Here is a 26,255-nt window from a genome sequence, read left to right on the forward strand (position 1 = left end):
TTTACAATGGAGTTGAGAAAAATAAGGAAGAAGTCAGAGAAGTGCTACAGGAACAATCAAATAAGATAGATACAGCATTGGAAACAATTCAAAACCTAAAGAAAGTGATCCAAATGATTAATAATAGAATATCAGAAATGGACAATACACTGAAAGGGTAAAGGAGTAGAATTAAAGAGGTAGAAGCCAGAACTAGTTAGATGAAAGATAAATCTCTCAATACCACTAAGAAGAGCAAGCACAAAAAGGATAAAAAAATCTGAAGAAGGCCTAAGATTCATATTGGACATCATGAAGAGGAATAGCTTAAGAATTACTGGCATTCCAGAACAGCAAGAATCACACAAGTCCACAGAGGAGCTAGTTGAAGAGCTGCTAGAAGAAAATTTCCCTAACATACTGAAAAGTGAAAAGATAAGCATCCACGAAGCTCAATAAAGCCCAGGAAGGATAGACCCTAAAAGAAAAACACCAAGACATAATAATCAAGCTCTCCAAAATCAAAGATAAGGACAGATCCTGAAAGCAGCTAGGGAAAAGAGAAGTGTAACATACAAAGGCAAGCAAATCAGACTAAGCTCGGATATCTTAACAGAAACCATGCAGGCAAGAAGGCACTGGGGAGATGTATATAAAACCCTGAAAGAAAAAAACTGCCAACCAAGAATCCTCTATCCAGAAAAGCTGTCAATCAAATATGATGGTGTAATCAAAACATTCCAGGAGAAACAGGAGCTAAGGAATTTTGCCAAAGCCAACCCTGCAATGAAAAACATCCTAAAAGGAGTTTTGTGGACAGAGAACCAACAAGAACAGGCAGCAACCAGAGATTGATGGACGTGGCAGTATCACCTGGAAGTCAATTGACAAACTGAAGAATCAAGAACAGAATAAAACTATAAGAACAAATTTAGAGGATCTGGGAGGTCAGTCTATGATCAAAACAATTACATTGTGAAAGAAGGTAAACACAGAGGAACAGAGTTCCAGGTGGTGAGAAGGTCAGGTAAATTATAGAATAAAATAGACTCTCTTAAATGGAGGAAAAAGTTAAAGAAATATGAAGTAATCACAACGGTGGAGTTAGGTGGGGTGTTTCAAGGGAGGTGGAGGGAGGCAATGGGAAAGCACAGGTTAAAGGCAGACACATCATAGTTTGGGTGTTGGGGAAGGCAATACAAGAAGGGAGAGGAGATGGAAGAACAAGGTAGATAGGGGAACACTGAGTCAAGTTTGCATGGACTAAGTGGAAAAGAGGTAAATAGTGATGCATACTTAACCTTGGAACAACAGGGCTCTGGGATACAGGGATCTAAGCATAGTTTGAAGAGAGGAAATAATACTAAGATGCTTGACTGTCTTATGAACATTGGTTTCCCTTGCCTACTATTGTAAAATAGACACTTGAGTGGGATAGAAAGGAATGTTGGGAAACACGATTACAGAAAACTTGTAAGCCCATCTTCAGTCTATAACTGATTGGAATACCTAAAAGGGGTTCTGAAACAGGCCTCTTGTGGAGCCTTTGCAGAGTATAAGACCTTAGGTGGAATCCTGAGTCCTATCTAGAACATTCTGAGGTGGGACATTCCCACTAGAAAGGACAAGCAGACCAACATGGAACAGCTAAAGCAACAGAAGAAAGATCATCTTCAAAGAAAGATCATCAGGAAAAACCCAAAACAAAAATGGCAGTATGACTGGCTACTGTAAGAATAAGCAAGTTGTTCGCCAGGAAGCCATCAAGGCAAGCAATTAAGTTCCTTCAGGACAAAACCCCCTCTAAGACTGAAATTCATAGGGAACACATGAGCAGGCATATAAGCTTGCTGATGATCACACTGGTCACTGATAAGCGATGAAGAGGGGGAACAGCAGCAATAAAGAAATGGGCTGAGTTCAAGCACATTCCATAGAATCCCATTGACCTGGAGATGAGAGAGAAGAGGAAGGGCTGCTGGTCCAAAGTGTGGTGAGACTGGGGACACCTGAGCCAATGGACAAGAACATAGCCACAGAGGGCTAGAGCTAAGAAGGAAGCATCCAGCTGATATGAAGTGAGGGGAGAGGCACAAGAACACCCAAATTTGCAGATAGTACCCATTTGGAATGCTGTGTATGGGACTTTAGGTGGAATCCTGAGTCCCATCCAGAACCTTAAGTTTTCAAGAGGTAGTATAGTTTAAGAGTGTGCGGGGAAAGATAGAGTCTTCACTGAATAGTTTTCATCTTATCTAAGATGGGTCTGGTGAAAAGAGATGGGGATAAGATTCTTATGATTCAATAGTGAGTAATTGTTATCATGACAAATTGCAACTGTCTCGATTGTAAAGTAGTTTTGTAACAAAAATGGGGGAAGAGTTAATCTTACAGTCCAAAAATAGAGGACCCTAGGACCATCAAGGGAGAAGAGCACAAGCGGATTGCGGGACCCTATCCAGAGAAGCAGTGACACCAGAGATAGAGGCAGAGATGGGGACATGGATAGAAGGAGTGGCTTAGGACTCTAAATTAATAGAATTAGAGAGACTGAGAGCTGGCAGCCAGGAGGCAGGTTTGCAGAAAGTGTCCTTTGGTGGTTTAAATTATTATATATGCCTGAGTGTTTAAAAAAAAAGAGCTAAAATGAATAGAAATATTGTTAACTGATGGTATATGGAGAGGATTATAATCATTATAATGAAACAAAGTATATGAGTTGTTGAATGTAAAACTGATTATCTGCCCTGTAAACTGTCACTCAATTCACAATAAAAACTTTAAAAACACCAACAAAAAAGAAGGTTGGTGATTTGAACCCTAACACAGGCACTTTAGAAGAAAGAGCTGATGATCTGCTTCTGAGAGGTCACAGGCTTGAAACTCTAGGGACCAGAAGTTCCACTCTGCTTACATGGCATCGTCAGGAGTTGGAATCCGTTTGATAGCAACTAGCATGGTGTGGGTGTGTATTTTTTCTACTTCGGGTTTAAATTGACTTTTTATTCCAGGAGTCCTGAAACTCTAACCACCATTCTATTTTGAGTTTGAAGGAATTGACTCCTGGAAAGCACACTGGGGTGTGGCTGGAGAGCTGCCTGTCAGTCTGAAAATAAGGTGGGCAGTTGTGGCCAGGGTCCTAGGTAGCTGCATTCAGCATAGGCCCATATATTCCTCTCTCTGGGCCTGAGATTTCTCATCTGAGTTGGGTTAGTTCATCCCTAAGGATCCTTCCAGCTCAAAAGTTCAATGATTCTATGGCCATTGTTGATGAAAAATTGCATCCAACCTGTCTGGAACAGAGCCTTCTGGGTGATATTATCTATAATCCTCTCCTGGGGAGAATTAGCATTCTTGATAAATGCTCAATTGATTAGTTGATCAGCATTAAAGATATTAAGATTTGCTGTGGGATTCCGCTTGTGTGCTCAACTAGCTGTCAGTCAGTAGTTTAGTGTCCTTTAAGCAAACATTCTGCATTTCATGTAACAGTGACTACCACTGTCTGTCCTATAAAGTACTCTACCAAGCATGGAGTTCCTGCTTGATTCACATGGCTAAGTGCTCGACTACTAACTGCAAGATTGGCCGTTTGAATCTGCCCAGAGCTGTCTCAGAAGACAAGCCTGTGATCTCCTTCCTAAGGGTTATAACCATTGAAAACCTTGTGGAGCACAGTACAGCTCTTCACACAGGAGGTTTTCATGAGTTGGAATCAACCTCATGGTACCTGGTAACCAAGCACAAATCTTTGACTTTGCCTACTAGGGGGAGTTTTGTTTTTCCCCCCACGTAGATTATGATAAAATGTTGATGTATGCCCATAATTAAGTCTTTTTATGCACTGTTGAATAGGTCCTGAGGGACTGCTGCAGATTTTTAAGTGGGGTAATGATATGTTCAGAGCTAAGCTCTACAGTCTAAGGAGATCCCTGGGCAAGCAAAGGTCAGCATGAGAAGGTAGAGCAGAGAAGGTAGAAAGCTGTTGTGATGGAGTAAGATGGAGAAGCTGGCACTGTTAAGTCTGGAGGGGCAGATGCTTGGAGAGGCCCAAGTGTGTAAACAGTCATGGCAAGGCTGAATCAGCCTTCAAGACTTCAGACTCCTATGGGGCTCAAGGCAGAGAGGAGTCAGAGATGGTGCTAAGTTTTCAGGCCTAGAGACTAGAAGATCAGTGATGTTATTAGCAGGCCAGGGAAGTCAAGAGAAGGGAAGTTATGATTTCAGTTTATGTCTTAGTCATTGGTTTCATGGGTAAATGTAATTAGAGGAGTCAAGAAAAGTACTGTGATAATCCTCCAGTCGAACATACCATGGTGCTGTTAGAAGTTATCACAGGCTATGGTTTGACACTACCAGCCGCTCCGCGGGAGAAAGATGAGGCTTTCTACTCCCGTAAAGATTTACACCCTCGGAAACCCTGTACAGGGTCGCTATGGGTCGGACCCGACTCAATGGCACTTAACAACAACAACAACAACAATGGTTTGACAAGAGTATAGGCAGTGGGCAGCCTACCTTGCCTTTTGAAAAGGACACATGCTTTCTGGAGGCAGCTGGTTACCAGAAGTGAACTATGAGGTCAAGAACCACCTTATGCATGTTTGGTTTCCCAGAGCTTAGCACAGGTGTGATGCCCAGGGAGTGACCCCCATGATGGGTATTAGTTACATAAAACAGAAAAATGGGGTCATGGAGCATTGAGTGGGAGACAAGATTGGGGATCTAGTAGCATTTTCTCAGTCTCTCTGTGTGTCATTTACATATACATTATCTAGTAGCCCAGAGGTTAGCAATACGTTATAATTATAGAATAACAATGGCAGCAACACTGCAAAGTCAGCGTGGGATGATCTGACTGCTTTAAAGACAGATGTGACGTTGCCACCTAGCTTGACAAGTTACACAAGGGAAAGAAAAAAGGCCACACAGTTCAGAAAACCCAAAAAGTGAATTCTTACACTGTGCGATTAAGCCTTTTCCCCTTCCCCCCATCACCCAATAAATAAAAGCGGTGCTGTCTCTAGAGATACAGACTGGGTTAAAACCTTTAAGCAAGACAGGCAAGCTGAATAAATATTAGAACATTTTGAGTATGCATATTTTGGTAGTTAATAGGTTTCAATAATTCCATTTCTTTTTACTTAGGTGTTTTGAGAAGTAAGGTTTCATGTACTTGTACTGTTAAATATTCCATGTCCCCATTTTTCTGTTTTATGTAACCAAAAGATTGCTTTTATCTGGTAATTTCACTAATTGTCCACTCCTGAGAGGTTTATAATTATGCCACAATTGGCTATTTCCACAATTAGATCATGGTCCCTGAGTGGCACAAATGGTTTGTGGTTGACTACTAACCAAAAGGTTGGCGGTTCAAAACCACTCACCAGAAGGTTACACAGTCACTGAAAACCCTATGGGGTGCAGTTCAATTCTGATACACATGGAATCAGCATGAATCAGAATTGACTAGATAGCAATGTATTTGTTTGGAATCCTGGGAGGCATAGTTAAGTGTTTGACTACTAGCCAAAATGCTGGCGATTCAAACCCACCTGGAGGCACCTCAGAAGACAGTTTGATGATCTGCTTGTGAAAGGTCACAGTTTTTAAAACCCTGAGGTTTTCAAAACTATGGGGTAGTTCTACTCAGCACACATAGGGTCACTAGGAGTTGGAATCAATTTGATGGTAACTAATAACGACAATAAGGAGCTCTGGTAGCGTAGTGGTTACAAATCGGGCTGCAAACCGCAAGGTCAGCAGTTCGAAACTACCAGCTGTTCTGCAGGAGAAAAAAGAGGCTTTCTGCTCCGGTAAAGATTTACGGCCTTGGAAACCCTGTACAGGGCCGCTATGAGTCAGACTGACTCCACGGAACATAACAACAATAGCAATAACCACAATGGGGATGTTTTAATCTCCTGGTGTGGCTCCATAGGATAAGTACTAAACCTCAAAGTCTGTTTGGATCACAGGTCAGTGGTTCGAACTCACCAGCTGCTCCTTGGAAAACTTATCCTGGGTCGCTATGAGTTCAAACCAACTTGATGGCACTTAACAACAACAACAACCACAACAATGATGATTAGATATTTCGCTGAGGATCCACTGAGAGCTTATGAATCTATCTAGCTTAGCATCTTTTTGACCCATGAGCCACTGCAGCTGTATATATTGAGCCTTTTTGAAAGGACAGAGGACACAGTAGGTATCCCCAGGAGAAGAAAGGGGGGCTTCTCTTGAGTGCAGGTCAGAGTGACCAAAACCACAGCAGGCCAAGCAAGCATTGGGTTTCACTTGAATTACGATTATGTAAAAGAGCCTTTGGAGCCTCAGTACTGTGGGTTTGAAAATCTCTCAGTAAGCACTGTCCCTTTTGTGTTGTCTGTTTCTCTGCGAACAGATAATTAGACATTAAAGGGACATCTGAACAGATTTAAGTGTTCTCAGAAAAGTGAGATGTTATTCAATTAAAACGGTGCTTTGTACTCCTGGACACACAATAAATATTTATTAATTTGATTTTTCAGTCTTACTTTCCAAAACCTAAGTGGATTTGAGGAAGATTCTAGAGAATTATTTTTGAAAGATTGAAATTAGCAGCCACAATCTCATCTCTTTCTACAATTATGCTGTTGAAAATGGTTTCTTTTCTTGGAGTGTAAAGAAACTGACTTTCCTCAGCTTTATACTCCTCTAGGGTCTGATTTACTGAGTGAAAAATGGAGACGACAAAGGTACAACATGAAATATAAGGTATATACCTTCTTTTTAAAAAGCAAACCAGAATAAACGAGAGACAGTTACTGTCCTTGCTCTAGGTAAACAGCTTTTAAGAAGGTTCTGAAAGTGTACCATTAACTTGTTTCACGATAATAGATATAAGTATATTTGCATTTAGGTGTTCCAATAATGTTTATAATTTCCTTAACACAGTACATGGCTTTGGCATACAGAATAGAGGGGATAAGAGGAGAGGTCCTGTGACAGGTTTCTGTGGGCACCTGGGGCTGGTCTTAGCCATAGGTTCAACCTTCAACATCTGTAATCTAATGCTACAAATCATGTTGTCTTTTGCACAGCTGATAGCTCAGGGCCATGGTGTACCTCATAAGACCATTTCTACATCAAGAACATAAGAATATTTGCTTGTACTCTTCCTTTTAACATCTGTGAAGACTCTTTTAAGAAGCCAATAAATGTAATCAAAGACTGAACAATCAAACACCATAAATAATTCTGCTGGGAAACTGGAGAGGCCTTGGCAACTGCATATTCTCCCACTGCCTTCCCTGAGTGCTTGCCGGTTCTCTCTGTCACTCTCCCTCTCTCTTTTTGTTCTCCTCTCCTGCCTTTGTCTCCCTTCCCAACACATTTTTATTGCTCTGCAACATTAATCACTGAGTATTTTATTTAGCTTTCAAAAAACCAAGTCAAAATTTGGTTGCTCATGCATCTCCGAATCCTGCTCTTAAATGAGGAAAACATGTCTTGGAGGCTAAGTCCTCCAGCCCACGTTCTTGGGGACTAAGTTCTCCAGCCTAGGGATTCTTGTAAGCTAGGGCCCCAGCCCAGCCCAGGCTTCTTGGTAGCTCAGACCCTCAGCCCAAGGTTCTTGGAAGCTAAGACCCTCAGCCCAAGGTTCTGATTCTTTCTCATCTCAAAGAAGAGAGTTTTGCAGAAAATCATATTACTGACCTTCATGCAGCCTGCAGCTCTAAAGAATTTTCCATAAAAGCTCTCATTAAATAAACAGCTCCTGCCTTGCTCATTTGGCCTGCTGTTATCCTGGAAGGCTCATTTCTGTCTCTTCTAAATGGGCCTTTTCTTCACTGACAATTCAGTGGGGTGTTGGACTTTTAGCAGCTAAATGATCTTCTCATGCCTGAATATTTCAGGTTTTCATCTTCCTTAACCATGTGCAAAAGGTTAAGGAAACACTCTCCGAAAAACCAAAAAAGGGAGGGTGGGTATTGAATGATGATATTTTGATGAACAACATTATTTCAGAATGTGAATTCTACTGGAATGATCCTTTTAAATGATTTTTTAAAAAAGGATTAGATTTTGATACATTTCTAATATTGCTTCTACAACACTCTAGTGTTCTTTCTAATGAAAATATCTGAGGATAAACAGAAAGTTTGCTTCATGCTGGGTGATTTATTCAGCACCATTAGGCAATGGGGTGGGTGACAAGATTGTATGTTATAGACTTAATTACCAGGAAAATTATTTGGTTGCCTGAACCATGCACAGTGATTTAATAGATGACAGGATGGTGGAGTGTTAGGATGTTATACTCATTTGGGGAGGCTGGTTGCATGTGTCTGGGGCTCCTGCAACACTCCATTTAAAGGTATAACCCTAACCTATGCCATGTGACTGTTTTCTTTCTGACTAGCTTCCATTTTGATCTTGAACCTAATGCTATGGATTGAATTATGTTGTAAATCCTAATATCTATGCCTGTTATAATCACGTTTGAGAATGGGTTGTCTTTGTGAAGTTAATAAGACAGGATTAGTGTAGGGTATGTCTCAATTTCTTTTGAGATATATAAGAGATTAAACAAGCAAGTGAGAGAAGCAGAGATGGAGGGAGAGAGATGTCAAGACACATGGTGATCACCCAGGAGAAGTTCAGAAGAGCCAAGGACCTTTCTCCAGAGCTGACAGAGACAGAAAGCCTACCTTTAGATCTGGCACCCTAACTTCAGACTGCTAGCTTCCTGAACTGTGATGACATAAATTTCTGTTTGTTAAAACCATCAACCTGTGGTATTTCTGTTATAGCAGCACTAGAGGACTAAGACATCCCTGTTAAGATATGGACACATGGTGTTTTACCCGTTTGGTGAGCTGAGTGTCCATCATGAAGTTGTGAACGTGCTTCTCCGCTTTGGTGAGTTCCAGCTTTCGGGCCACAACGGCCACCACCAGGGCAGTGCAGCCTGCACCCTGTGGGGGAGGGGAGAGGACAGCAAGAGGATTGGAGGGGAGAAAGCACATCATTAAGAGCAAGGCCCAGGTAACAGTCCCAGTGAGTCCCGTGCCTACCCATGGGTGCTTCCCAGGAATGGAGTTGGGACTTGAGTTCTCTGGCTGGTCAAGACTAAGTCATGAAACCTGTTGGGGCCCTGATGTTTCTCCCAGATCCCCTCATTCCACCTCCCGTAATGCCTCCTGGCTTATCCTCCACAGCTAACCTCAGAGACTGTCTTCCTAGAACTAGTCAGTTCTTAATGGAACGGGACAATGGATAGAGGCTGAGGCTTGAGTAAATTAAAATAGATAATCCTTAGGTCGTCTGGTAGACCGTGCAGTGTAGTGGATGACAGAAGGTCTGCACACACATGTCCTTTCTCCTTCATGCTTAGCCCAACCCCACCATCAGCGAACCCCAGAGGAAATAAGCAAACAAAAACCATAGCCTTCAAGCTGACTTAAACTCATAGCAACCCCATGTGTTCAAGAGTAGAATTGCTCCATAGGATTTTCTTGACTATAATCTTAATGGAAAGGAGCTCTGGTAGTGTAGTGGTTATGAATCTGGCTGCGAACTGCAAGGTCAGCAGTTTGAAACTACCAGCTGTTCCATAGGAGAAAGATGAGGCTTTCTGCTCCTATAAAGATTTATAGCCTCAGAAGCCCTGTACAGGGTTGCTATGAATGGGAACTGACTCCACGGCACATAACAACCACCACCACCAATCTTTATGGAAGTAAATCATAAAGTCTTTCTTCCATGTCACTGTGGGGTGAATTCAAACCGCCAATCTTTGGGTTAGTAGTCAAGGGCAAACCATTTATCCCATACAGGAACCTTATGATGAAAAAACGTCTCTGAATGGCGTACATGGTGCCTAACTTGAGTATGGAGGAGCATCTACTGGTGGTTGAGAGTTTCCCTTAACCTAATGAAGAGATAATACGCTTTCTTCAGAGATGGCTTTCATATAGGAACACTTGGAAACCTACATGCCTAAGTACACTCAGTGACTGTGCTTGCTCCCACAGTTGGGTCTTTTTCTCTGAAGGTCGTGCTATGACTCAACATGAGGTACCCATTCTTTCTTGCCTTCACCATCAGGCATAGATTTCAAAGACAACAACATCTCTTCTGCCTAAAACCAGGATTTTAAGTGAACCCACAGAAGACCCTCAGGATTTTCCCGAATAGGGTTGTTGTTCTTCTGCTTAGGTGGGTTCATCCAGGGGAGGGGTGAGCAAAAGAAGCAGGATTTCATGCATCTCAAGAATGACAGGACTTACTCTCTTTCTAATCCAGTTAGACTGTCTGGGAAATGAGCTGAGAAAGGAAATCGCACATTTCAATGTTCTCTTGGTAGATTTTAAATCCTCTCCTCTATGCTTCTCAATAGGCCTGTGTGCTCTTGGAAGAAATGAGAGAATCACTCTTCCCCCTATTTGTTTTCATGCAATGAAAGTCAGTGCTTGTTCCTCCCGGGGTGTCAAGAGAGAACACTGTCTGCAGAGACCTCCCTCACTGCCTGCAGACTTGACCCTGGGTTTCCCTGACCTCCCACTCATGGGAGGAGATGATAAGCTTATTAAAGCCAATAGTTTGTCCCTCTTGCTGTCAAAGTAATTATAGTTGCCTCAGAGCCCCAGTTTAACAGTATGCAGTTTGAGGATTTAAGTAATCCACCAGTACCATTCAGGGCTCATTAGGTCTTATAAAATGTGTGAGAAACAGAAATGTACATTTTCCCAAAGGTACTGCCCTCTACAACTCTCAGTTGGAATCAACTCAGTGGATATGGATTTGGTTTCCAGGTTGACCATCTTCAAGAGAGTTGGAAGGCACACATACGGACAGATCAGTCCCCCTAGTCACTCCTTTAATAATTGCTTCCACTCCTTTGCCACACAGGCAGAGGCTGGTTTGTGTAGTTTTGGGTCTGCCTAAAGTTGGCAAGGCTTCCCCTAGCTTTTCATAAGCATTCTACCTAAAAAAAAACCTTTACTATTCTTTGGTATGTTTGGTCTGCCACCTATTTCTAGTGTAATAAAATGAAAAGAATTGAGTCCATGTGGACTTTCCTTTTCTGACCTAATTTTCCTCTCTTGTTCAGGGATGGCTGTGTTTTCTTGGCATTTGAGACTTGCAGGAACTCTGGGCCCAATTTTTAAAGGAGATGAGTAGTTGGACAGCCTAGTCTATAACTGTAATAAATTTAGCCAGGTCTCCAGAAGCAAGCATAGCTGTCCTACAAGAAAGAGGTATGGTCTCTTTCCCCTCAATCAGATCAAATACAATTCCTCTTCTTTATATGGAGTCCCAAAAGAACTTTGGGCTGAGAGCTCAAAGGGGAGATATATTGCTGCATTAAAAATGAAACATTAGATGGACAGAATTCTCCCCAGGTTCGATTCTCCATCATCTCCCCAGAGCCAGACAAGAAAACTCCACTTTGGTCTCTGAAAGCAAAGAACAGAATAAGCCCCCAGAGAAAGGCTCCCTTGCTCAATTAGACACCTCTGGGAATTTAATCAACATAATCAGTCATCCATTATCCTGAATTTCCAGGGTCTAGATGGAATGGTCCACGGTTCTTGCTATGGTTCAAAATCTAGAGTGCTCAATATGAGGGCTTCTGATTGGAAACGAGAATGCTTTCACTAGAGAACTACCTGTCTTACATGATCAAGATAAATTTCTGCATAAAGGCAGGAGGATGGGCTATGAGACATTTCCCAGTTTCAATTTAAAGATGATAAAATTCCCTTGTGAGTATATCTCTGGAGGATGTCGGGCTCTTAACCTTTAATTCCAACTTGAATAGATAGCAGTGGATACTCTCAGCTTTATTTTTCTTTTAGAAAATTCATCAACTGGATGTAATTTGGGAAGTCGCCAATAATGAAGCTTAACCTGGTCACTTCCATTAAGAGGCAACTTTATAAAGATCGGGTCAGATAACAGCAACCTTTAGAAAGTGGCAGGGAGGTGCTGAAATCAAGACTACTGGTGTTCTCCTGTGTGTGTGTCTGTGAGAGACAGAGACAGAGAGAGAGAGAGAGAGAGAGAGAGAGAGAGAGAGAGAGAAAGACAGAGGAGACTGAGAAGGCAGGCTGGGAACAAGTTGCGCTACACCCTAAACAGCCTGGCACAGAGCCGGGAAGTGGCAAGGAGGAAGCTGAAGAAAAAGAAAAAAATGATGGAATTGAAAGAGGAATGAAGGAAGAAAAAGAAGTCTAAGACTTTAGTCAGAAATTAATAGTCAATTCTGGCTTTTTAGAGAACTCCTAGTGTAGCACTAGTATCAGCACTGGACTGTGAACCACAAAGTCAACAGTTCAAACTCACCAGCTGCTTCTCAGAAACCCTATACAGGGTCACTATGAGTCAGCACTGACTCGATGGCTCTTAACAACAACAACAGAGGACATATCATGGGACCTCTCCTCTCCCCCCAGTGCTATGCTCATTTATAAGTAGTTATAAGTAGGTTGTGGTGCTTTGGATCAGCACTGGACTTTGAGCCACAAGATAGGTAGTTAAAACCTACCAGCTGCTCCTTGGAAACCTCATACAGGGTTGCATTGAGTTGGAACCAACTCAATGGTGCTCAACAATGACATCACCTTGTGGGGTGATGAACTAAGTGCCAGAGGAACTTATCTGTCTGATGGGCTACAGTAGCAGTCTGGAAGGGCATGCATGACGTGACCATGATGCAGCTTGGTTTTAAGGGACAAACTGTCAGGGGCCTGGCTAATTTTGGCATGTGAGAAAGTTCATGCTGTTCCAGTATGGAATCTTAGAAATGGCTAGTGGGCAGAAGGGGCATGTGAGGAGAGGATGAGGAGGAACAGAAAAGGGAAACAGCTGCTGGTAGGACTTCTGTGGGGTCAGACTGTGTAACAAATCCATAACTCAGATGTACCAAGTCCTGAATCGCAGTTGACACCAACTGGATTCCCTGGGTCTCTTCTGCCCAACTCCTATTTCCCTGGGACGTGGGGTGGAGAACAGGGTTCATCTTTGATTCGGTCATAGTTTCCAAGATACCTGGGTAGATAGGAAACACAAGAGTGAACAGAGAGAGGACTGGCTGGGAGGCATGAGCTTGCTGAACTCCTCTATAGCCTTGGACCCAAATCAGAGGTCCAGACTCCTCCACACTGTTCCTCTCACTCTTTGTTTCCAAGACATTTCCCAGCTGGAAAACTTGAGAAGCTGGAAAAACAAGAATCCCAAGGGGAAAAGGATGAGGTGTTCTTAACTAAAGAAGCATAAAATAAAATGAAACATAAATGAAAGTGACAAATGGAGGAGGGAAGCCTGGAGGATTTGCAGTTGGATTCTGTTCCTTCAACAGATTCCATGTAACAACTAAAATAACATCAATTGGTTTGTAACCAAGGTGTTTCGGGAAGAAGCTCATCTTCTAAAACGGACATTAAGCAGATGTCTTGCTGAGCTTTCTTCTCCCTCCTCCCAAAATGACTCAATTTGTGCTACCTTTTACTTCCTCAACACTTTACTCTCCCTTTGCAGCTCAAAGAGGAGCCTCTCCTAAAGCCTTTTGGGGAAAAGCTTATTGTCCCTCGCAGGTAATCTGGAAGCTTTTGTCTATTTGTCCAAAACTTGTGAAGTTTCTAAACAGTGAGTCTGGCTTCAGAAAGACGCTAATTGAAATGGGTGACTACCCAAAGCACATGGGAGCCCCCAGGGTCCACCAGATACCTGCAGACACAAATGGCCAGCAAAGGCACATCTTTAAATTTCACTGCTATTTCCAGTTCTGGATATTAAATATTGACGGCTTTTCCTCTATGACATTGTAGCAGTTGTCACAAAAATTCTTTATGGAAATCAACTATCTCAGCTTTTGTAGGTAAAATCTCTCAAAGACACCAAGTCTGTGCCAGTAATGCCAACTTGTTCAGACAATTACAGACCCTGCTTAATGGTTAACAATTACACCGTTACTGAGGATTGCCAAGAGAAAACAATGATTAAGACTATTTACAGCCCGCACACACAAATCCTTCCTTCCCCTTCCCAAGCAGGCCTTGCTTTGGCCTTCATGGTGTCCATGGTAACCAAATAGGAAGCCCTAGCTTTAGTCAAGGCACTTGCAGTAATAATCAGGAGATATACATAGAGTTGGGAGGCAGGGGGGAGGGGAAGCAGAGATTCTCAGCAATGCAAAACCTTTGAAAGGAGTGACTCAGCGAGATAAGTCACATTTGTTAGAAAAATGCCACTAAGGGTTCTTCTCTGTAGCTGACCCTTGAGTGAGACTTTAATTTGGGTAAAGCCACCAACAGTGAATAGAGGAGGGTGCCCTGTGTCTTTATATAGAAAGGTACATATTTATGCAGCGGAGGTTGTGCAGAAAGAGATGAAAGGTTTGTGCAGTGTTGTTTTTTATTGAAGATGGGTATCAGTTCCTCCTCATCTGTTTGTTCTTTCCACTTTGATCTCACCTCCTCTCCACAATGAACAAAATACTTCCTGCCAAGGAGCTACTGTAGACCCAGGCACCAAAAGAGGTATAGCCCGCCAAAGGCCACACCCCAGGGCAAAAGGAGTTGCACCTGTCCCCTACGGCTTTGCCAAAACAGGATCTAGAATAGGCAGGAGATTCAGGGTACCAGTGAAGTGGCCAAGAAATCAGGCTGTTTCTTGGATGTGGCACAGCTCCATGCTGAGAGGGAGAATAACTGGTATTTAAAAATAAGAAGTTCCCAGCAGGACCCATCCACCTCTGGGTAGCATGGCTCTGAGCCTACCTTAGGCCCAGGGATGATTCTGGAGCACAAAACCCAGCCCCCGGAGTGGCTCTAAGGACACAGGAAAACGCTGTCAGTTGGGCAGCATTTCATAGCTTTCTGGTAGAAAGACTTTCCCTGGTTTCCTGGTGACAGTTGGAGTTGTACCAGACAGACTCCTACTAACTGATGGAGTTGTTTATTCTTACACTTATCCATGATGAATCCCAAACCCAATGCTAAGCCTTTGTCATTAACTGCTGTTTCAGGATCTGCCTGCTAACGTGGGCCTGCCCTGGATTTTAATCAGAAAAGAAGAGGGGGCTGTTCCTAGTGGTGAAATGGCAGTGCAGGCTGCTTTCTAACTCACCAAACTCACCACCCAGGTCTCTGACCCCAGAAGATGCACCAGAGCCTCTCCTGCTACCAAGACCAATCCCACAGATGGCTGCATGGGTAGGGGGAGCCATCACCCTATGAAACATTAGCTCAGATCCTAGAGAAAGACAGGCAGGCCCTCCCTTTCCATTGAACAAAGGAATCATATCCCTTTTAGACAAAGGATCCTTTTTTCTACTGGAGAAATGGGAGTGAATGAAATCTGAGGAAATGTCAAGACTCCTAACTACAGAAGCATGGTGGGGGCTGCAGAGAGAGGGCTATCCTGGGGAGAGTTGCAATGTACAACCACAGAGGCACAGAACATCCTATAAACACCTCTGTCCACCCCACACTCCCATTACCCCTTAAGCTACCCAGGCTTAGGAGGGAGCCTCATTTTCCTCTTCTGAAAACTGGATCCCCCTAGCTTTGACACTGTGTTCTAGTATTCCAAAAGGATGCCAAAAGCCGAGGCCCCTGTCCTGGACTGACAGTGCTGCAGGACTGAGGGAGCTTCATCAGACACTGCTGATGGGGTGGGACATGGAGGACATCTGGGGCTTCCACAGAAACAGTTTCACTTGGGCTTCATCAGGAGCCAGTGAGGAGGGAAGGTAGGCCTTCCGGTCCCCTTTACTCTGAAGACATTGAAGTTGGGCAGCTTCAGTGTCTCAGTCACTGTTCACAGTGAGGAGTGGCAGAGGAGATTCAGACTCTGGCTCTGACCCTTGACCCTACACTGATCCCATTTACTGTGCAGACAGCAAAAGTGTGTGCCTCTGTGTGTGTGAGAGATAGGAGAGCAGAGTCCAGAGCCCTCAACACATAGATGTGGAAGCCAAGGATGTCAAGACCCTCAGGTTCATGGAGCCAAACCCAGACCTAAACCAGTGGCCAAACCAGTCCAGTGTTCTTCCCCATCCCCACCTCCCTGAGTTCCAACAAAACTTAACCCACCAAAATTGGTGTCAAGGTCAGTAGTAAGGGATGGAGGCAGGGGAACAATGAGCAGCTACAAGTCCCAATGATCACTGGGGGTAGGTGAACTGGGTAGTCTGGGTGCTAGAAGGGTGGGAAGGGGAGAGGCCAAACTTTGCTAGCTTTGCAGCCATTTTTGTTAGGTTTCAGGGGACCATTAACCGTCATGAGCCAGGCCTTATTCATAAAATAGAAGAGCAAATGAAAAAGTAAGAAATGTTTGCAGATTTCACATCTGGTTTTGCTAAGTAGGCACACTCATGCAAGTCTGTTAATTAGCCGCCACCCTCTGCCCCACTGTAAGGCTCCTCTGTGTTTACAACAAAGGGCTTTGCTGTGTGGGCAAGACAGCGGGCAGAACAGGTACTCACCATGATGCCAGTGAGGAGACAGACACCTTTCCCACAGTATGTGTGGGGCACCATGTCCCCATAACCAATGGAAAGGAATGTGATGGAGATGAGCCACATGGCACCCAGAAAGTTACTAGTTACATCCTGCTGGTCATGGTACCTGCCAAGGGGAACACAGACATTAGTAGATAGAACTGCCATTTCCGGGAGTACAGGCTGTGGACAAACCTGGAGGCGGGAAAGGAAATGAGATATTTTGTTGAGGAGACAGCAATAATGGTGGCACTTAGATTTCTCTAAGCTGTTGAAAGTGCCCCAACTGTGACCCTGTGTGCCCCCCATTTCCCGCCTTCTGTCATGAGCTTGGTTCCAGAGGTAAAATGTTTAGTCATGATTTGCCCTGTATTAGAGACATCCTTTTGGTGTTGATAAAATAGCTTTGGATGAAATCATGCAGTAATAAAATTTTAAATTTCCCTTCTAAGCCGACAGTCTAAATGTATGTGGATGTGATTAATCTGAAATCATAAGCTCCCAAACAGGGGATAATGTCAAAAAAAAAAAAAAAATCACTAATCACATTTAGCAATTTCCTGTAAGAAAATTGAGGGACCCTTAAGACTGACATCTCCTAAGTGTCTGGAGGAAGGCAGTGGTGTGGGGTGCTTGGGCGCTGGTTCTAGGGGCAGAATCTGTGGTCCCTAAAAAAGGAGGACATCTCTTTCTGATCCGGATGGGACTTCCAGCTGCCTTCTTTTGAAGGAATCAACTGGGAACGTCACCACCACATCCTTGACTGGAATGCCATTCCACCCTTCCCTTCCTTCTCTCTATCCCCAACACTTAGGCTCTCTGCCAAGTACTGGAATATAGAAGTGAACAGGGTCCAGTTCTGCCCTTAGGGGCTCTTGACCCAGGGGAGGATGCAGACATTTGCAGGAGGGTGCTATAAGTAGATAGACAAAAAGGGAAGGACAATAAACTCGACTCACCACAGAGAAGTAAGATCAAGGGAAAGGGCATTCCAGGTGGAGAGAATACCCTTATAAAAGCCCAGGATGACCCCAAGGTGTAGCAGGTGGCCTGGCAGCAGCCTGAAAACTAACAAGGTGGTCAGATTCTGAAAGATCTTGAATTCTGGATTTAAAAGTTTGGGTTTGGTCTTAGAGGCCTTGAGAACCATTCTAGGTTCTTGAGCAGTGCACAAATAAGATGACACAGCCTCCTGGGAAGACTGATCTGCATGTGGTAAGCAGGATGTAGGAAAAGATGCAGCACAGAGGTAGGGTAATCAGGCATGATGCAACTGGGTAAAACCATGTGGGAGGTGGCAGGCAGCAGACTTCATTCAGAGAAGAGAGCAGCTTTGCCTTCTTTTGTAGCTGTTGTCACAAGGGCATGTAGACATCTTCACCAGGTAGACATCTGGAGAGCAGATATCCCCTCTCTGAGGCCCTGCTAGTAAGGTGGCCTCACCTACCCTCCTACGGGCTTCACTTACTCCCTAGCATCTTTCTGTTGTTGTCCTGAGGGACTTTGACTAGCTGCTTGCTCCAGTTGGCCTCATTTTCCTCAGGTTGTGCTCTACCTGTTCTCTGGTCATATGTGAATAGGGTGGGCTGGTGATGTCCAACTCTGGTCAAAAATCTGCCCTGATCTTGAGCCAGCATGTCAGTTTAATACCAGCTCTGTTGTGGTTGTGGACAGGCAGATGCCTTCCCTGTCCTGTTCCCCATATCCCTGAGCCTTGACACTCATTCTAATCTGCCAGGCCTCAGGCCCATGCAGCCCCCTGTACTCCCAGCATGCTGCTCTTGGGCATGAAGGAATGGAGGCATTGTCCTTCCTTCCAGGTGCCAGACCCTGGCTTCACAGTCTGTGAAGCCACAAGACTCTGTGGCAGATTATGTGTGAGGGTACAAAAGGGGGCAGGCTTAAAGGTGGCCCCACATAACAAGTCAGAAACACATAAATAGAGGTTGTGAAGTCAGAGCCAGAGTCTCAATTCAACAGTAAAGTGTTTCCTGGAAGAGACAAGTCTGAAGTCAGGTTTGGCGATGATGAGATTGAAGTAGGTTGGTAGTGGAGAGGTGAGCAGCTGGTTTTGAACTTGGCTTGCTCATGTTCAAGGCCCAGCTCCATATTTTCCCATAGATATGGGCAAGTAATTTAACCTCTCTGTAACTCAGTTTCCTTATCTGCTGATGAGAAAATTAAGTAAGATCATTCATGAGTAGTATTAGCACAGTTGATTGACCCAGAGTAAGTGCTCATAAAACATCAGCAACTATTGTTGCCTTTGAGAGAAGGCGGATGTTAACAGTCTGAGAAACAAATACAGAAACATATGGGGGGCAAAGATTTGTAAGTGGAGTCTGAAGAGGGGCCTAGTGGGGTTAGGGATGAGGCATGCAGGAAGCTGTCTTGAGTTCGGACAGAAGAACTATTTGATATCGGGACAGAAGGAATCTACTCTAAGTTTTTGGGCAAGGAAGGGGTGTGAGGTACTTGGTATCTGAGAATGATTCTTCCAGCAGCTAAATGCAAGACTGATTAAAGAGGACAGGCCCTGGGCAGAGAGAACTGCTAGAAGTTTGCAAGCCCAAGGAGAAGCAAAGAAGAGCCCTGAATGCTGAACCATGAAGTTTAGATTTAATTTGTAGCCCATCTTCTGTGTACATCATTAACTTTGCTGTGCACACGGGTCTCCATTGTCCTCCCTTCCTTGTACACTATGAGGCCTGGACCAGTGTTCCCTAACTGCTCTCAGGACTATGGACCATCCTTTTCATATGTGGGTTGACTCCAACTCAGAGATTAGAGGAGATCAAAGTGGAATTAAGTATAAAATAATAGATACTCTGTGTCTCTTTTTGAAAATTAATGTTGGATTTACTAATCTTTTCCCCTAAATTTCTTTTATTGTCTTGTGGGTTTCTTTCTCATTCACCATATGAATTCCCATTGGTGTTAACTAACTGTGTGTTCAGGAGATGAGAAGCAACAGTTGAGGATGTCGTTCATTCATTGTTTGTCAAACTCCAATGGTTTCCCATCTGGCAGGGGCTGTAAGGGATGCCCAGATGAATTGGACACGGACCCTGCTTTCCAGTGGCTTGGAGTATCGTCATGGAGATAAAACACGCATGCAACTCACCAAGCAGGAAGTGATGAGCGCGAAAGCCAGGCTGGTGATTCAGGGCTGTGGGAGTGGAGAGGAGGGAGAAATTGTTTCCAAACCTATTCACAGTTTTAGAGTGGTTTACACATTTCACAAATTCACATACTAATCTCGTGCTATTTTTTGCAATAGAGAATTTGGGGGGGGGGGAATTGTTCCATGTTTTCTCTAAAGGATGAGGAGGAGAAGGTGTAGTTTTCCTTTGAGCTGATGAAGGTTGTTATTCTAGTTATCAATTTATCTTCAGAGTGTGGGCTACTTTTGATACAGAAGACTATATGACTGGGTGAAAATGGTGGATTAAACATGCACACCTTCCTCAAAACCCTTTTCAACTAAAGGTCTTCAGTCCTCCACTTTTAAAAATAAGCAGGCAGCCAGGAATTCCCAGACATCCGAAGAAAGACTCTAACATTAAGGACACAGACGAAACCAGTCATTCAAACAAACAAAGAAAATGTATTTTGGATCAAACACAGACTATGCAAAGAGAAGAGCACTTGAAAACAACATCCTACAATTAATGTCTTGAGAAATAAAATAAGATATTATATCCATGGAAAGAACAAGAATGGAATGTTATTTAAAAAAAAAAAAAGGCTTCTTTAAAGGGCTGGAAGATAAATTGAGGAAGTCTCCCAAAAGGCTGAAAAAGACAGAAGAGAGTTGGAAAATAGAAGGGAAAAATGAGAAAATTAGTAAATCATTCTACCAAGTCAAATAATAGTAGTTCCAGGAAGTGAGAACTAAGGGATGGGTCAGGAAGGGGGGGAGATAAGAGGTGTAGGAGAAGATGAAAGAGAAGGAGAAGGAAAGAAATAATTAGAAATCACTAAAAAAAAAAAAAAAAAAAAAATTCCCAGACTGAAGGACATGAGTTTCTAGATCAAGGCCCACTGTCTCCAGCACAGTGGAGGAAAACAGATGTACACCAAGGCATGCCATTTTGGGGAAATTTCAAAACAACATGGGAAAAGGAGAAGATACTATGAAGCTTTCAGAGACAGGGAGTTGGGAAAAGAGGTCAAATACAAAGAATAAAAAATCAGAATGACTTTGGACTTTTTTTCACAGAAATATTAGAAGCTAGAAGCCATGGAATAAAGGTTTCAAAATTCTGTAGAATTATTTCCAAATCAGAATTTTATGTCTAGTCAAAGTATCAGTAAAATCGGAGGGTGGAATGAAAACATTTTCAGATATGAAAGAGTCTCAGAGATTTACCTTTCATGAACCCTTTCTCAGAAAGCTACATGAGGATATGCTTCAGCAAAATAAAGGAGTAAACTAAGGAGGAAGGCACAGGATGTAGGAAACTGGAGAGTCAACAGAAAAGAGGGAAGTCCAGGGTGGTGGTGCAGGGATGCTCTTGGATGATACCAGGTGCTGTACCAGGTCTGGATAGTAACCCATTCAGACTAGAACTGGTAGAAGATGCTGCAGAAATTTCTCCCACAAGATGAAATTAACAGGAAAACAAAAAGTTCTAGAGGAAAGAAAAATTTATCATATTTAACTATAAGACTCAACTATGGTAGTGGTGGTTATGTCCCGTGGAGTCAGTTCCCACTCATAGCGACCCTGCACTCATTCCGAGGCTGTAAATCTTTACCGGAGCAGAACGCCTCTTCTTTCTCCCACGGAACAGCTGGCAGTTTTGAACTTCTGACCCTGAGGTTAGCAGCCCAATTCGTAACCACTACACTACCTGAGTTCCTTAAGACTCAACTGTAAGTAGTGTCAATTTAGTGTTGACTGGTTATATAACTATTGATTGCTGATAGAGTCAAAGGGGGAACAGCAAGAGTTGGAAGGCAGGAATAGGAGTAAATCTTCATCTTTCATTGTGGGAAGTGAATAAATAATGCTTAAAACCAAAGCAGCAAAACTTAGCGATAAAAGCATGTTATTTAGAGACATAGAGATAAAAGCTAAGATAAAATTAGCAAAAGGAGGTAAAGTCTCTGGAGAAGGGTAAATGGGAGAAGCTGAGGGGGAAGGGTCCCAGCAAATACTATAGAATAATTGACTCTAAAGTGTGTGTATGTATGTTTAACTTTGGTAAAACAAACATAACCCCAAAACAAAGAGAGAGAAAAAATATATAACATAAAATTAAGTTATTAAGCATAGAAATAAAATAAACACCTTTTTTATTTATTAAAAAAAAAACACCAGCATCTGACCTTAAACCTATTTGTGTGTCCTCTCCAGTCTCAGTCTCTTACCTCCCCCGCACAGATAACTAATATACAGAGTTTCATGTTTATCATTTCCTTATTTTTCTTCATCGTACTTCCACATAAGTATGTCTGCCTCCACAATGGTCCCAATAGTCCCCAGGCTCCTGGTAGTCACATCCTTTTGTTAATCCTTCCTCTTGAGTTGGAATGGAAACTAGTAACTTGCTTCTAACACAAGAATGAAGAAGAAACAATGGGATATCACTTCTGAGATTAGGTTTGTAAGAAAACTTCAGCTTCTGTCTTAAGTGATTGCTCTCTCATTCTCTTTTGGATGGCTGTCCCTGGGAGAAGCCACTTGCCATGCCTTGAGGCAACCTTGTGGAGAGACCCACAAGGTAAAGGACCACATCCTGTCAATAACCATGTGAGTGAGTTTGTAAAATAGGAGCACTGAGAAACAGCGACTCTGAGAAGGTTTGGTGGTGGTGGTGGTTATGTGCCGTAGAGTCATTTCTGACTCATAGTGAACCTGTACAGGGTTTCTGAGGCTGTAAATCTTTATGGGAGCAGAAAGCATCATCTTTCTCCTGCATAACAGCTGGTAGTTTCGAACTGCTGATCTTGTGGTTCACAGCCTGATTCGTAACCACTACGCTACCAGAGGTTTAGCTTAGCCTCAAACAAATGAAACCCAAATAGTTATCTTTGAGTAGCAGCTATAGTTAAAGTTTAATACACTCCCTAGCTATGTTCTATAATTAATCACTCCTTTTCAATCTCCAAAGCAGAACTATGGACCAAGTGAAGGGGCAACTCTCCCACTAGGAACAACATTGAAATCAGCAACAGGAATGGTTGAAACAGTTACTACGTTCAGTATATGACCATCCTAACATTGGCGTGATCCCCCTAGCTACTGGAACAGAAAAACAATATTATATCAATGCCTGACTACAAGTTTCATGATTTTGACTTTTTTCCCCTTAAGAACTCCAGGCTGCCCTCCAGTTAGGGAGGCACATCTAGGAGAGTCCCACTCCCCTGTCTTCTTGAGTACCAATATTCAATAAATGCTTTGCTCTTTGCTCTTTGAGCCCTATCTTTATCAGTGGCAGGTGACTAGAAAACATTTTGTCATTATACTTAGAAGCCCAAATTCCATAGCAATTAAGTCAATTCAACTTTATAGCAACACTTGTTGTTGTTGTTGTTAAGTGCCATTGAGTCAGTTCTGAATCATTGTGATCTTGTTTAGGGTTTCTGAAGAGCAGCTGGTGGGTTTGAACTGCCAACTTTGTGGTTTGCAGTCCATTGCTGATCCTACAGCACCACACTAGGAGTCCATAGCAACCCTACGAGGCTGGTAAATCTTTATGGGGTAGACAGCTTTATCTTACTCCCTTCTAACAGTTGGTGGATTTAAACTGCTGATTTTGCAGTTAGCAGACCAACATATAACCCACTACACCACCTGGACTGTGGAAATCCTTTAAGTTGAACCATGAGATGACACCATGGCTGACAGATTAGCGACAGCCCTTTGAAATTTTCTGTTCAGCTCTTTTACCTCCTCATTTCTTCCATTTGCTTTAGCATCTCTATGCTGGAGAACAAATGACAGAGTCTCTTCTGACATCCATTTTTGCTTTTTTCTTTCTTTCCTTTCTTTTTAAGTGACCTTTTACTTTTTTCCTATATGATATTCTTGATGTCATTAGTGTCTAATGCATCAAATTTGTTCTTGAGATGATTTCTAAATTCATGTGGGATATAGGTTCAAGGTCATATTTTGGCTCTCGTGGACTTACTTTAATCTTCTTCAGGTTCAGCCTGAACTTGCTTATGAGCAATTGATGGTCTGTTTCACAGACTTGTTTTGGCTGATTATATGGAGCTTTACCACAGTCTCTTCTCAAAGATGTTGTCAATTTGATATCTGTGTATTCCATCTGATGAGGTTCATGTGTACAGTTATCTTTTGTGTTGTTTCAAAAAGGTATTTGCAGTGAACAAGTCTTGCAAAATTCTATTGTGTGATTTCTAACATCATTTATATCACCAAGGCCATATTTTTCAACTACTGATCCTTCCTTTTTGTTTCCAATCTTTGCATTCCATTCCAATAACCAGAAATTATCAATACATCTTGATTGTACTCATTTGATCTATTTCAGACTGAAGAAGTTGGTAGAATTCTTCAATGTCATCACTGGCATTAGTGGTTAGTATAAATTTGAGTAAGTAACAGGTCTTCTGTGCAGGTGATAGATATTATCCTATCATGGACAGCATTATACTTTAAGACAGATCTTGAAATGTTTTATTTGATGACCGATGCAACATCATTCCTCTTCAATTTGTCATTCTTGGCATAGTAAACCACATGAATGCCAGATTCAAAATGGTCAATACCAGTCCATTTAGCTTGCTAATGCCTATGATATCAATCTTTATGAGCAAGTAATATGAGAAGCTGGATTATATGAAGAAAAACATGGCATCAGGATTGGAGGAAGACTAGTATCTGTGGCATGCAAATGATACAACCTTACTTGCTGAAAGTAAAGAGGACTTAAAAACTACTGATGAAGATCAAAGACCACAGCCTTCGGTATGAATTGCACCTCAATGTAAAGAAAACAAAAATCCTAGCAACTAGACCAATCATGATAAATGGATAAAACACTGGAATTGTCCAAGACTTCATTTTGTTTCTATCCAGTCCCTGATTCATAACTTTTCTGATCTTAAATCACACAGAATCTTCTTGTGTTCAAACAACTGCCTGTTCTGCATGAGAACAATTAAGTTTTCTGGAATTTCAGCATCTTACAATGTTATCTATAATTTCTGATGATCCACATAGTTGAATACCTTTGCATAGTCAATAAAACTCAGATAAACATCTTTTTGAAATTTTCTACTTTCAGCCGAGATCCATGTCATATCCCTCATTTCACATCCTGTTCTGAATCTGGTTTGAATTTCTGAGTCTCCTATGCATGTGCTGCTGCAACCATTTAAAAAAAATTCTCTTCAGCAAAAATTTACTTGCATGTGATATGAATGCTATTGTTTGATAATTTTCACATTCTGTTGGATTGCCTTTCTTTGTAACAGGTACAGATATGATCTCTTCCACTTGGTTGGCCAGGTAGCTAGCATCCAAATTTCTTGCTTAAACAAGTGAGTACTTTCAGTGCTGCATCTGTTGAAATAGCTCAATTGGTATTCCATCAATTTCTGGAGCCTTGTTTTGTTTTGTTTTTTTCTAATTTCTTCAGTGCAGCTTAGATTTCTTTCTTCAATACCATCGGTTCTTGATCATTTACTACTTACTGAAATGTTTGAACATTGACCAATTCCTTTTTTTCAAACAAAAGGTATATTAATAATTTAATAAATATACTGACAATAACTTGTAGAACAAGTCCAAATTTATAGCATAGATGTTATCATATTCTTCAAGGAATCATGTTAAAATATTTCACTTTATTAATGCAGAGTTATAGTCAAAACCCTACATGTCCATGGATAATGATTTTATTTGTATCAAATTATTTCAAATTTATAGGCATTTGATAATGTTTTCTTTAAGAAAGCACTTTAAAAATCACAAATATGAAATATTCTATTTGTATTTTATTAATTTTATAATGAGTCATCCCTATATATTTGAGAAATTCAAGCTACACTTTTATTTAAAATGTTTTTATTGTGACTGGAGTAGTAGTTTACATGAGAGAACATCAGTTTTACACTCATTTCATTGCGATGATTATAATCTCTGTGCATCATCATTCAACAGTATTTGCTTCTATTCCTTCTGTTACTTTTTTTTTTTTTTTTAAAGGGGGAGGGTGTACACAAAAACACTCAGGAATATATAATCATTTAAACAACCAAAGGGCACATTCTGTAAGCCTGCCTCCTGGATGCCAACACACAGCTTTTCTCTTTCCATGAGTTTAGAGTCTTCTCTCCATGTCTTCATCTCTGCTTCCATTTCTGGTATCACTGTTCTCTGAATGTTGTTGTTGTTGTTAAGTGCCATTGAGTTGATTCTGACCCATAGCAACCCTGTATAGGGTTTCCAAGGAGCAACTGGTGAGTGCTCTTCTCCCTTGATGGTCCTAGGGTCCTCAGTTCCTGGACTGTAAGATCAACTACTCCCCCCTTTTTGTTAAAAAACTTCTACCTTTACAGTTGTGACAGTCGCAATTAGTCATGATAACAAATACTCACTAAAGAATCGTAAGAATCTTATCCCCCATCTCCTTTCACCAGACCCATTTAGACAAGATGAGAACTATTCAGTGGTGATTCTACCTTCCCCTGCACACTCTGAAACTAAACTCCCTCTTGAAAACTTGTAAGCCAGTCACTTCATGACTTTAAAGCCCCGTCTTCCCCATTTTAACCAGCCAAGGTCTAAGTCGCCTATCCT

At 42.1% G+C, this 26,255-nt stretch overlaps 1 protein-coding gene across 2 annotated transcripts in view; it reads right to left on the reverse strand.

Moving 5' to 3' along the window:
* Positions 1 to 26,255, reverse strand: part of KCNN3 (potassium intermediate/small conductance calcium-activated channel, subfamily N, member 3) — a 280,297-nt gene that overhangs the window by 25,648 nt on the left and 228,394 nt on the right. The window contains exons 4-6 of one of the 2 annotated variants that reach the window (XM_006861509.1): positions 19,599 to 19,643; positions 16,460 to 16,601; positions 8,832 to 8,942 (exon numbers count right to left, since the gene is read on the reverse strand). In XM_006861509.1, the coding sequence (XP_006861571.1) occupies positions 8,832 to 8,942; positions 16,460 to 16,601; positions 19,599 to 19,643 (298 nt within the window). The remainder of the gene's footprint in view (positions 1 to 8,831; positions 8,943 to 16,459; positions 16,602 to 19,598; positions 19,644 to 26,255) is intronic. The other variant, XM_006861510.1, reaches the window with a different exon arrangement.

This window comes from Chrysochloris asiatica, unplaced genomic scaffold, assembly GCF_000296735.1.
Source record: "Chrysochloris asiatica unplaced genomic scaffold, ChrAsi1.0 scaffold00042, whole genome shotgun sequence".
NCBI classification, from domain to species: Eukaryota; Metazoa; Chordata; class Mammalia; order Afrosoricida; family Chrysochloridae; genus Chrysochloris; species Chrysochloris asiatica.